Source organism: Salvelinus sp. IW2-2015, linkage group LG22 (assembly GCF_002910315.2).
Source record: "Salvelinus sp. IW2-2015 linkage group LG22, ASM291031v2, whole genome shotgun sequence".
NCBI classification, from domain to species: domain Eukaryota; kingdom Metazoa; phylum Chordata; class Actinopteri; order Salmoniformes; family Salmonidae; genus Salvelinus; species Salvelinus sp. IW2-2015.
This window is the reverse complement of record NC_036862.1, coordinates 6472750-6485101: the sequence shown is the minus strand read 5'-3', so window position 1 is coordinate 6485101 and position 12352 is coordinate 6472750. Positions and strand designations below refer to the sequence as shown.

The 12352-nt window shown below is 43.4% G+C and overlaps 1 protein-coding gene across 1 annotated transcript; it reads right to left on the bottom strand.

The window, feature by feature from the left end:
- Window positions 1-242: 242 nt before the first annotated feature.
- Window positions 243-6481, bottom strand: LOC111949490 (rho-related GTP-binding protein RhoU-like). The gene is made up of 3 exons (XM_023966723.2): window positions 6173-6481; window positions 4277-4335; window positions 243-793 (listed from the first exon to the last, which is right to left on the bottom strand). Exons 1-3 carry the CDS (start codon window positions 6387-6389, stop codon window positions 338-340), a joined length of 732 nt encoding a protein of 243 aa, XP_023822491.1. The 5' UTR covers window positions 6390-6481; the 3' UTR covers window positions 243-337.
- Between the last annotated feature and the right edge of the window lie 5871 nt (window positions 6482-12352).

The following is a 12352-nucleotide window of genomic DNA, read 5'->3' as shown; positions in this document are numbered from 1 at the left end:
CTCACTCTACTAAGCTGTGGGTCCTTAGTCATTCCTTTTGACTAGGGTTGCAAAATTCCCTGAACTTTTAATAAATTCCCTGGTTCTCCAGAAATCCTAGTTGGAAGACTCCCGATTTCCTGCTTATTCCCTTCTGATTTCGGGAATCCTCCAACTGGGATTTCGGGAAAACCAGGGAATTTATTGAAAGTTCCTGGTATTTTGCAACCCTAATTTTGACCAAAGTGGGGTCATGTGAGCGGAGCTAAGACAGAAGTCCTTCAATCCATATGAACAACATAGGCTTGTCGGAACACGTTTCCAGTCCCAGTTTCATAGTCAATATCCTCTCCTCTCTCTACTGAATACAGACGTACTTCTTCCACCACGACTTGGACAGTGTCTTCATCTTATCGGCAGTGCTGCGCACCTTCCTCTCCCGCCGCGCCCTCCTATCGGCGTGCTTCATCCCCACAGCGATGGCCGCGTCAAACACCTCCTTCAGGTTCTTCTGGGTGAGCGCCGAGCACTCCACGTACGCCACGGCGTCCACTTTGTCCGCCAGTGTACGGGCGTCCACCTCGGCCACGGGCCTCTCCCGCCGGCGGGCCAGCTCGATCAGCACCTTGACGTCCTCGCGCAGGTCACACTGGGTTCCCACCAGCAGCATAGGCACGAGCGGGCAGCGCCGGCGGATCTCTGGGACCCACTTCTCCCAGACGTTCTGGAAGGAGGCAGGGCTGACCACGCTGAAGCAGAGGAGGAGGGCGTCAGTGCGTGAGTAGCAGAAGTGACGGAGCTTATCGAATTCATCCTGAGGAGAGAGGAGGGAGAGAGACACACAAGGGACATGGGGGGGTTAGTGAGAGGTTGACATTCAGCAGTAACACAGGGCCAGTGCCATTATATGGGAACCCAAACAAATGGTGAACTGAGTATCTTGAAAAAAGTTGACTTGGCATAAACATTGACAAACAAGTGCAGAAGGGGAAAAAAAGCGTATGGGAGAAGTTGTTTAGGCAACTATATTTCCCCCCCAAAAATGTATGTTTATAGAAGACTGAAGAAGACCGATGGAGTGGGAGAGTGGATAGACCAGCAGTGACTTCTAAAATACTCTTTTTAAAAAACTGCTGGATACTGAAATGAATCGTCTTTAGGTTTTGCAGATCCAAGCACGGATGATGTTATATAAAATCCATCAAGGTATTACAAACACTTTCCAAAGCACCTAATCCCTAGTTAGTTGAGATTTACCAACTCTAGTGTGCGATGTATTTCACTTCAAAGTTCACACAAACAAACCAGCTTCAAACCAACACATTTCAGTAATCGCTTTATAGGTCAATGCTAACCAAGCAGGCAGAATGTCAGTTGAAAATAAATGGTGGAGATAATCTCTCGATAACAAACTGTGTGAGAAAAGTCTGTTTATGTTGAGCAGTAAAGCCAAACTGATTTCCCAAATTAACATTGAGGAGCCACAGAACATTGGATAACAAGGGCCTCCCACATCCTTGAGTACACAGATTAAGGCTGGCAGAAACTTGACACAAACCCCTCTCTCTTTATCCACTTTCAGAAGCCTGACATGGAAAGGTACTTTTTTATATTCAGGAGCCTCTGAGTGAAAGACTTTTCACACACTTTTCCTTTCCAAATCATACTTTCGCCTTAAGTGTCTGCAAACTGAGGTGATGGCGCAGAGATATTGGCTAACATACAAAACGCATCAATCTTTCGGAGCAGGGAGTGACTGTTTAATTAACAGGGTAATTCTTATGAATCCAGTTTTAAAATGTCTGTAGCAAATTGAGTTACAAAACCATGATGCATCTGCAAGAATCAACTATCATTCTGAGGACTAAGATGTTTAGTTTTGGGGAAAGGGTCTTATTTTAAATACATTAGACATTTTCGCCTGAACTTTGTACATTTTCACCCCAAATTCACATTACCGAAATGCATCCAGATTAAATTCAGGTAATTTTATTTAAAACATTATTTAGAAAAACATTATTTGAATAAAACACAATATGTTGCTGTAGTTTGTCGATAAATCATAAAAATGGTATACAAGTTGAAGTTTACAAAAAAACTTTACCCCACTTGGCCTTCTCATTAAAGAAATGGCTAAAGAGCTCAAATGTATATTTTTTATAATAATTGTATAATTTCTTTAGACCTATTTTTTTTCTTCAGTGTTATGTTTAACGCAAGTATTTTCATTAGGGGAGCAATGTTAAAAAATATCCGAAATATTGATTTATTTATTACTTTTTGGGACTTTTTGTATGAAAACGTGGGTAAAATGCATAATATCTGATCAAAAAACATAATAATTATGAAATAGATAAGTACAGATGCTAATCTCAGTGATTCAAGAGGACATTTCGTAAAAAATGACACTTGATGTTTTTTTGTTTGTTTACCGTTTCGCGAGAATGACCAAATAGCCACGTTGCTATTGTTTATCTCAGGCTTTCTCAGGCTGTGGTATCTGTTCTTCTGTTATGAAAGTACATATATGTACAGTAGGTGTTAGTTGACTTTATCTGCTTGTTTTTTCCCCCCAGGTCTCTGACTGTGAGAGTGGGGGATTTAGAAGTTGTGTACAAAGTGGGCAGATCCGTGCAGCCCTACGAGAACAGTGTGGAGTTCACTACAGTGCATGTACGCTGTGAAGTGTTGGGGCCTTGTGTTCGTTCCAATGGTTGTGAACTCTACACTCAACCAAACACAGTCAAGTCTTCTTAGGCATTGATGAAGACATGACATGAAAACTATGAAATAACACATATGGAATCATGTTAAACAAATCATCAGACCAAAGGCCTTCATGTCTTAAAGTAACAGACTGTAATTTCTCTGCTTATTTGAGCTGTTCTTGCCATAATATGGACTTGGTCTTTTACCAAATAGGGCTATCTTCTGTATACCACCCCTACCTTGCCACAACTGATTGGCTCAAACGCATCAAAGGAAATAAATTCCACACCTGTTAATTGAAATGCATTCCAGGTGACTACCTCATGAAGCTGGTTGAGAGAATGCCAAGATTGTGCAAAGCTGTCATCAAGGCAAAGGGTGGCTACTTTGAAGAATATATTTTGATATTTTGATTTGTTTAACACTTTTTTGGTTATTACATGATTCCATATGTGTTATTTCATAGTTTTGATGTCTTCACTATTATTCTACAATGTAGAAAATAGTAAAAATAAAGAAAAACCCTGGAATGAGTAGGTGTGTCCAAACATATTATATGAAATTCAAAATGTATATCTTATGTTGTTCTTCTCTACTACGGTTTGGTACTTTGTCATGTATTTGTACATTTTACGTGGACCCCAGAAAGAGTAGCTGCTGCATGTGCAGTAGCAAATGGGGATCCCAATAAACTAAACTAAACTATGCTCTCTGGGTTGTAGCTATAGAATGAGATTACGACACCACCCATGCCCAGAGAGAAAACACCAGGGCTTTCACAACCTGTTCCCTTTCTAGAACAATCTAACCATGTTAAAAAGGCTTGGCATGACGCTCAGAGCTCAGGGGCACAACTCTCAGTTACACCAACCGTGCCTGCCTATGCCTGCACAACTACAGAGAAAGGGGGTGTGGGGAAAAGAGGAAGAGAGCAGAACGAGATAAAAAAAAAACATGCATTTACAGCTACTTTCTGCGATTGAGTCGTCTCCCTCCCTCGTAGCGGTTGCCACACAATGTGGCTTCAACCCAGATCTGTTCTAATGAGTTCCCGCCGTTCTAACGCCTCTAACCTTTCCCAAATCCCCCCTCCCAACCCCCATCCCCAAAAGCTATGCCAATGGATTTGCCTGGTTCCCACTTCAGATGTAGAGTGGCATCAAAGCCCAGGAATTCATTTCTCTCTAGGGGGGGTGTTAGAGAGACATTCCCAGGAGACACCAGCGGGCCCCACAGCTGCCACAGAGTTGTGGGAAAGCCTGGGAAATAAGACGGTGCCCCAGAATTCTGCCCTGAGCAATACCCGCCAGCAAAGACAGCATGCAAGAGTGGTGGACAAAAGCCAACACTGTCCCTGACACTAAAATCATGTGACATGTATGAGAACCATGCAGAAGGCGGAGAACGGCCGTTGGGGAAGTTCAGGGGGGCTCAGCATCCGTTCTCCTCTGGGCATTACATGCATGTGACAGAGACTGATGGACACAGCCATGCAGCATCAACTGGCGAAGCATACTATGTGGAAGCACTGCATGTAGTATGTGGAAGGTTGCTCTGCTGCATGTCGATATGAGGCTGTTGTTCTCACCTGTCCAGCAGTGTCACAGAGCTGTAGCCTCACAGGGTGTCCGTCCACCTGCACCACCGCTGTAGGGGAGAGAGAGAGAGAGCTAAATCACCTGCTGTCAGCAGAGCTATTGTCCCATCTGCCTCCCCATTACTCCACCAGACACTTTAAACAAACATGCACACACACAGAGGGAGAGAGAGGCCTCTGACAAGCCAGTTTGACATACTTCATACCTACTGGACACAGTGGACAGAAACCTCACCCATCCCCCTAACTCAGAGTGGGGGCCTTGTCTCGACCGCCCACTCGCCCAGTTAAAGTAAAGGCAATAACTACTCTTTCATATCATATTCTGTGTTCTTTCAAGCTTTGAAAGCCCTGCCAAGCGGTCTACAGAGGAAAACAAAGCCGATTTGTTTGTTTAGTGACTCTCCCAATTACCCTCTCCAGATTGGAAGAGTGCTATGAGTCATGCCACTAGCAGTTTCATTATAAGCCATGTTTCAAAAGAGCCCAATGTGGTGAAGCTTATGGAAGCGTTTACAATGCGCCCGGGGTATACGGTCACGCCCCCTGATCAAAGAGCTGCAGGGACTTCTCCTCATTAAACCCAGCGCCCAGTGTGCAATCATTCCCAAATCCCTGACATATGATCTGCCTTGAATTCTACTTGGGCCCAAAACTCCCTGCCCTCCCCCTCTCTTTCCTCTACCCCAAGTGTCACCTGTGCAGTTGCATAACTGCCCAGAAATCAGCTTTCAAAAGAGGGCTCTGATTCCAGGGACGGATACATGACATCATCAAATGGGGCCCCCAACTGCACAATCCCTCTCTGTCACTGGGGCAAAAGACAATCTCAGCTCAGAGCCATTGCAACAGATGTGTCCATTACAGTATAGCAGAGACGTGGCTTTTGGGTCAAGTGCTGACAACAATGGCCAGAGTTGTGCAATCCAAAACCATGCCTGCACATGTTCAACAAGCATGTTCTGTTCAGTTTAGGCCTACAACTTCAATTTCTGCGGGCAGCGAGGAAGGGATGAATATTAGTGTGTGTATAAGCCTATCAAAATATGCAATATTCTGATTCAGAACCTTCCATGGCAGTTGGAATAAGTCTAGTAAGGTATTCAGAGTAATAGAATTGTTATAATAGATGTATATTGCTGATGAACGGATAAGGGCAGCTGTGTCTAATTATCATTTTGGATGGGCATAAAGAGGGTGTCACATTTTCCTAATCAAGCCTCATCATGTCATGCAAGTTTAGATGAATTCAGACATTGTGTTTTGGTGGAGGTTTCCTGAGATCAAAGTTTATAGGGAAAACTTCAAAAGGAAGGATAGGCCTCTCCTGTGATAATGACACGATAACGTCAGTGTGTGCCGCGGTTTTCATCACTTGCCAACGGAGGTTAGTTTCAACTAGTATACTGATGAACTTTTCCACTGTTTTGTACATTAGACAAAACTTCACTGGTGGCAGCATTTTGGAAAATGGAACTCTGCCAACTGGAACATACAACAAGCAAGGACGTATAAAATTACCAGGGCGTATAGTTTGCGTGCAATAATACAAAGACCTACAACAGACAGTCGCTGCTGTTAGCCTCCTGGGCAAGTAAAGTTCGGTGATTCGTTCCGCAGAATGGGTGGCTGCAAGGGAGAGCCAGCGCATTTCACCGTTACAATATAAAAAATGTTCACTATGGTCAATTAAGGCTTTATTGCAATGTGCAATATAAGGGTGTTGACCCATAATCAAAATCAAAACGTAGCAATGTGCAACAGAAAACATGTTTTATGTTTATTATTTTATCTGGCTGGGAAGTTGCAGATTTCATGTCTATAGGAGGAAAATGTATCATTATTTTTGTCCAAGAATAGTGCCACAGATGGTTTTAACTGGCTCACCTGAAAAGTCATCAAACGCGGTGGGGACGTATTTTGTTGGATAGCCATTTGTTGTGTAGCTGACAACCAGGCTGGTCTTCCCAACCGCTCCATCGCCGAGTAGTACGCACTTCAACACCCGCTCCTGAGCCTCGCCTGGCCGGGTAGTTTGGTGTTTGTGAGGCGGCACTGGAGGAGCCATGGTCTTGTTATAATCCATTGGAACTGGAGGTGACATTCAGCACTTGTTACAAACACCTTTTCCTTACTCCAGTAGGAGCAAATAAAGAGAGCACCATGAGAATGTCTTCTGTAGCCTATAATATATTTGTCTATAGCATTTATTTTTAAAATAAATCAAAGTAGTGGTCTTGTGATCTCCCAAAGAACTAATAATAACTATGTGTAAAAAGTTGAAAACAGTCACTTCTCCCGGGTTTGAATACTCCAATCCGTTACTATAATCTGTTAGACATTGGAGGAGGATGGTGTGCTTTATAACCTCAAGCGTGATTTGACTATTCCCTCCCCTCTCCTCCACCATTGCGTTTTGAAAGGAGCGAGTTGATGGACACGCCTTCTGCCAGTGGAAAAATTTGCACATGTTATCTACCTGGCAGTTTGTGTACTGCACTGGTCTCCAATTTTATTCAACCAGGGGTCCTGGACATAGTTAACAATAATTTGTACACTGCAAATTGACCGCAAGAATCCAAACAAATATAGTATTTGACAAAAACAGATTAGACGAAAACACAATTATTTCAAATCTTGACTACAATGGGATATGATCACATATGCTTCTTTATTTATGCGTGGGAATACTTGGGAACAATATTCTAAATTAAAATAACTTTGAGCTGATTTCCTGGTGATTTTACAGTCTTATGTCCAACAACGAAAATTATAAAAATTAAAATGTTTTTTTTTTTTGCTCACAACCCTGGTGTACTGTATTCAAATGTAGGATATTGAACACCTCAAATAATTAATAGGCATGCATTGTGTAGCCCACCATTCCCTGTTCCTATTCATTTTAGAATATATAACAGGAAGGGAAAAACTTGAAAGGCAACTTTTCGAGGACTTTGACACGCATTTCCCCTTTGGCAATTTACCTACTAACTATTTAAAATGAGGGCCAGTAACACAAAACATAATTCTACAAAAAATGAGGCCCAACCCTTCAACTGTTCACATTAATTGGCTTTGTCAAGCAGCTGGTTTGAAAGTGAATTGTGGCACACCTTTAACAGATTTAGGCTGATGCAATATTATTTCGATGTCCTACAGTGAGAACAGACTAAACAAAAAGACAGAGCCAATATGCCTACAAACCGGAACTAATACACATTTAACGCCTAGTTTGAGGTAAGGGCATGTTGAGACTTGTCAAGGTAAACCAGTTTAAATGACCCAATTTCCTTCTGTCACGTGTCGACTTTTTAGAAATGCACAAACTGAAACGCCAGTGAGGCACATGGTCGAGTTTGCTCTCGGCCCATACATTATGTAGCCTACTGCACTATATTTGAGGCCTGAGCAAGCAGTTCTGCATTTCCAGTCAATTCCGTAATTTCTGGTTAATTTTACCATCACCAATTCTAAAGATATCTCAGCCTCGCGGATATTTGCATATTAAGTTCTGCAGAGTCACAGTCGATCAAGTGTAAATGTCGTATTCAAAATCAAAATGGAGTGACACCTTCACTATTAATCTGTGACACTGTATTACTGTTGCAGGAGATGGATTGGCTTTTGTCGCCTCCCTGTGGTAAAAAGCTAGTCATCAAATGGCAACGATAACACTCCCTTTTTCTTTTAGTTTAGCTTAAAAACGTTTATATTAAAAACTCGGAGTCTTATCCTCTCTCTCTCTCTTTCTCTCTCTCTCTCTCTCTCTCTCTCACACACACACACACATAACGTGGTGGGAAACACATAAAGGAGTCAAACACTAGACTCGTCAAAATGTTGATTTAATTGTCAAGATTTTGTGTTTAATATCTTATTGCAAGATTAAACGTTTGGGTACCCATTTGATTTTTGATGATACAAAATAATTAATGTTGGTCTATGTATAATAAAAGTAATGGCATTTAACTTGAGGTTTGATAAGACTTGCTCTCCTGTCCTTGCCTCTTCTAAGGGATTAGTTAATAAAGTCTTCCTGTGAACCATAACCCATCTCACCTCTCATTCTCCAATTCACCATCTACCTAGTGTTCAGGTCTCTGGGCATCCCTAGGACTGTGTAGTGAGATCAGTGCAACATACTATAGAAGGGAGGGCGATGTCAAGTGTAGGTGAACAGTCACATCTAATCATGTCCTGGGATAAAGTTAATTCTAACTCTTAACATACAAGTCCAACTTTATTGCACACAGAGTCAGAACATACATTAATTATAAGGCAGAAGAAAATGTACCCATAAAAAACCTGACAGGTTTAGTGCACGACTAAAGCACACTGCCAAGCTGTGGTGAGGACCTTAAAGTAATAGATGTTAAGAGGTGGGCATTTCAGTGGCAGCATATTCTGAAATATTTCTTTACACCAAAATGGATGATGATGATTTAACATTATTGTGAAATGACTCAAAACAAGTATTGATTTTAGTCTAATGGCTTGTTACAGAAGGTGTCTAGAAGCAGTTATCTAGCTAGTGATTCATTCCTTGACAACTCAAATTGAGTTGTTCCGCTGCTCTGTGTTCGCTACATACTTCAGTCTGAGACTGTCGTCGTTTAAGTCGTTTGTGGTGACGTCAAAACGAGGGGTGTTGTACAAAACAAAGTCATCAGCGATTGGATCGTCTCGAACCCCCAGTATCAAAGCCAATGACACATTTTCCAAACACCGCTTTACCCATGTGTGTTCTGGCTCTGGCCCAACCCATCGGTTTCTGGGACCAATCAGAATGGTTAGAATGTGTTTACGTTCTAAAAATTGTCAGGGAGGTACTCATTCCGGAGAAGAAACTAACATCTGTGGTAGTGGCGTAGTGTTTGGCCCGGAGAAAGGAGTTTGGGTAGCCAAGCAAAGTCATTCACTGTTCTTAGAAGGGCACCTATTAAGTCATTGCTCCCAAACACGCTGTCAGGCTAGACGTAATCTCGGAAACGCAGAACTAATATCTCACGTAAATTGTGCCAGATGCTCAATTAGGTTCTTGGGGAGATATAAAGTCAGCAAAAAAAGAAACGTCCTCTCACTGTCAACTGTGTTTATTTTCAGCAAACTTAACATGTGTAAATATTTGTATGGACATAAGATTCCAACAACTGAGACATAAACTGAACAGGTTCCACAGACATGTGACAGAAATGGAATAATGTGTCCCTGAAAAAAGGGGGGGTCAAAATCCAAAGTAACAGTCAGTATCTGGTGTGGCCACCAGCTGCATTAAGTACTGCAGTGCATCTCCTCCTCATGGACTGCACCAGATTTGCCAGTTCTTGCTGTGAGATGTTACCCCACTCTTCCACCAAGGCACCTGCAAGTTAGCAGACATTTCTGGGGGGAATGGCCCTAGCCCTCACCCTCCGACCCAACAGGTCCCAGACGTGCTCAATTGGATTGAGATCCGGGCTCTTCACTGGCCATGGCAGAACACTGACATTACTGTCTTGCAGGAAATCATGCACAGAATGAGCAGTATGGCTGGTGGCATTGTCATGCTGGAGGGTCATGTCAGGATGAGCCTGCAGGAAGGGTACCACATGAGGGAGGAGGATGTCTTCCCTGTAGTGTTGAGATTGCCTGCAATGGCAACAAGCTCAGTCCGATGATGCTGTGACACACCGCCCCAGACCATGACGGACCCTCCACGTCCAAATCGATCCCGCTCCAGAGTACAGGCCTCGGTGTAACGCTCATTCCTTCAACGATAAACGCGAATCCGACCATCACCCCTGGTGAGACAAAACCAAGAGCCCTATTTGCCAGTCCTGTCTGGTCCAGCAATGGTGGGTTTGTGCCCATAGGCAACATTGTTGCCAGTGATGTCTGGTGAGGACCTGCCTTACAACAGGCCTACAAGCCCTCAGTCCAGCATCTCTCAGCCTATTGCGGACAGTCTGAGCACTGATGGAGGGATTGTGTGTTCCTGGTGTAACTCGGGCAGTTGTTGCCGTCCTGTACCTGTCCCGTAGGTGTGATGTTCGGATGTACCGGTCCTGTGCAGGTGTTGTTATACGTGGTCTGCCACTGCGAGGACGATCAGCTGTCCGTCCTGTCTTACTGTAGCTCTGTCTTAGGCGTCTCACAGTACGGGCATTGCAATTTATTGCCCTGGCCACATCTGCAGTCCTCATGCCTCCTTGAAGCATGCCTAAGGCACGTTCACGCAGATGAGCAGGGACCCTGGGCATTTTTCTTTTGGTGTTTTTCAGAGTCAGTAGAAAGGCCTCTTTAGTGTCCTAAGTTTTCATAACTGTGACCTTAATTGCCTACCGTCTGTAAGCTGTTAGTGTCTTAACGTTGGGGGGGGGGGTTTGTTTAATAGGGAAGTCCCAAACCATGGGGGTTGGGAACATATGAATTATTACTGGTAATACTGTTAATGGTGGGATAGGGTAGGTTTGCCTAAGTTGGGGTGAGGGATGCAAAAGGAAAAACGGGAAGTGGGATATCTTGGGGAACCGGGAGTTTTGTTTGCCTGTTTTCGAAAGGGTTTTAAAACACTCACCCAATGAATTTGTTGGGTACAGCGTTAATAATGAAACCTACATGAAGTTGGGAATTGGTGGGCTTTGAATGAAATTAGAGGAAAACCAGGTGGCAAGTCCCCAGTAAAGTAATAAGAACTGAATTGGGAACCTTCGAACGCTAGGGAGACCTGTGTGTTCCCCTTAATGAAACAGCTGTATATCTGACAGAGGAGTAAAACACTTCAGAATAGAGTCCCCCAGCGGACTGGAAGTTCACCGGAAAAGCCTAGGACAAGGGTCCCAGTCCCCGGGTCAGAGGTTAGAGTTCCATCAAACTAGAATTCAATCATTATTCATGAGCCCCAAACACTTGGGGAATCGGATGTTGTTCCCTGTGGTAGAAGTGGGGTTGGGGTTGGTGAGGGAAATGATGGCACTTTTTTGTGGCCTCAATGACGTGGGTTGTGGGTGGTGTGGTGTGTGTGTGGTGGGTGTGTGTGAGGTGTTGTTGGTGTGGGTGTGGGGTGTTGGTGGTGTGTGGTGTGGTGTGGTGGTGTGTTGTGTGTGTGGGTTGGTGGGTTGTGGGGTGTGGTGTGTTGTGGTGTGTGGTGTGTTGGTGTGTGTGGGTGTGGTGGTGTGGTGTGGGGGGTGTGTGTGGTGGGGTGTGTGTGTGTGTGGTACACAGTATGTGTGAGTTGACATGCAGCTTGCTGATCTGAACCTGTTACCTGAGACTATTAAAACCACAATTTTTCTTTTCATTTCAAATGTTCTGTTCTTTTTGCCCACTGAATCATCCACACGTCTGAGATTTGTATTCACAACGTTGAACGTCTTCCATTCTCATTTCACCAGTCTATAGAACCAGTCAAGTTTCTAATTAGCCCCACCTTCACTGTAGGATGCAACAGCACAGTCAGAACCAGGCCTCTAATGCCTTTTCTGAATGATTGAATTGAATGAAATGTACAAAATATTGAGGTAAAATGAATTTGGGTAATACAGTACTGGTAATTGAAGGTTAAACCAGATCTCTAGTGATGGAGTATTGAAACATTTATATGAATCTCCTTCATCGCAGAGGCGCACACATGTTCTTCTGGTCATGCATCAGAAGTATTTATGCAAAGGAGTTTAAAAAATAAAAGGCTAGATGGATAATCTGAAGACCTATGAAGGGGGTAGTATTACCCAAACATTGAACCCCCATCACCCACAGAGGGTACCTCTAGCCTAACATCTCGTGGACAGATGCACGCAACATAGATGGTATCGTAGAGTCTGTCAACAGACTGTGGGATGCAACGACTAACGAGGAACTTTGTTCCAGTGTGCAGATTTTCTTATCACTGATCATTTTGGACAAATCAGATTTCACAGGTGTTCGTATCTTTCACATTTTGGAAGGGAGGGACATTTGGACATTTGCTTGAGCTGAGAGTTTCCGTTTAGGGGTTTGGGAGACTTCGCTTGTCTCAGTATCTTTTCTCATAAACTAGCAAAAAAAAGAAACGCCCCTTTTTTAGGACCCTGTTTCTTTCAAAGATAA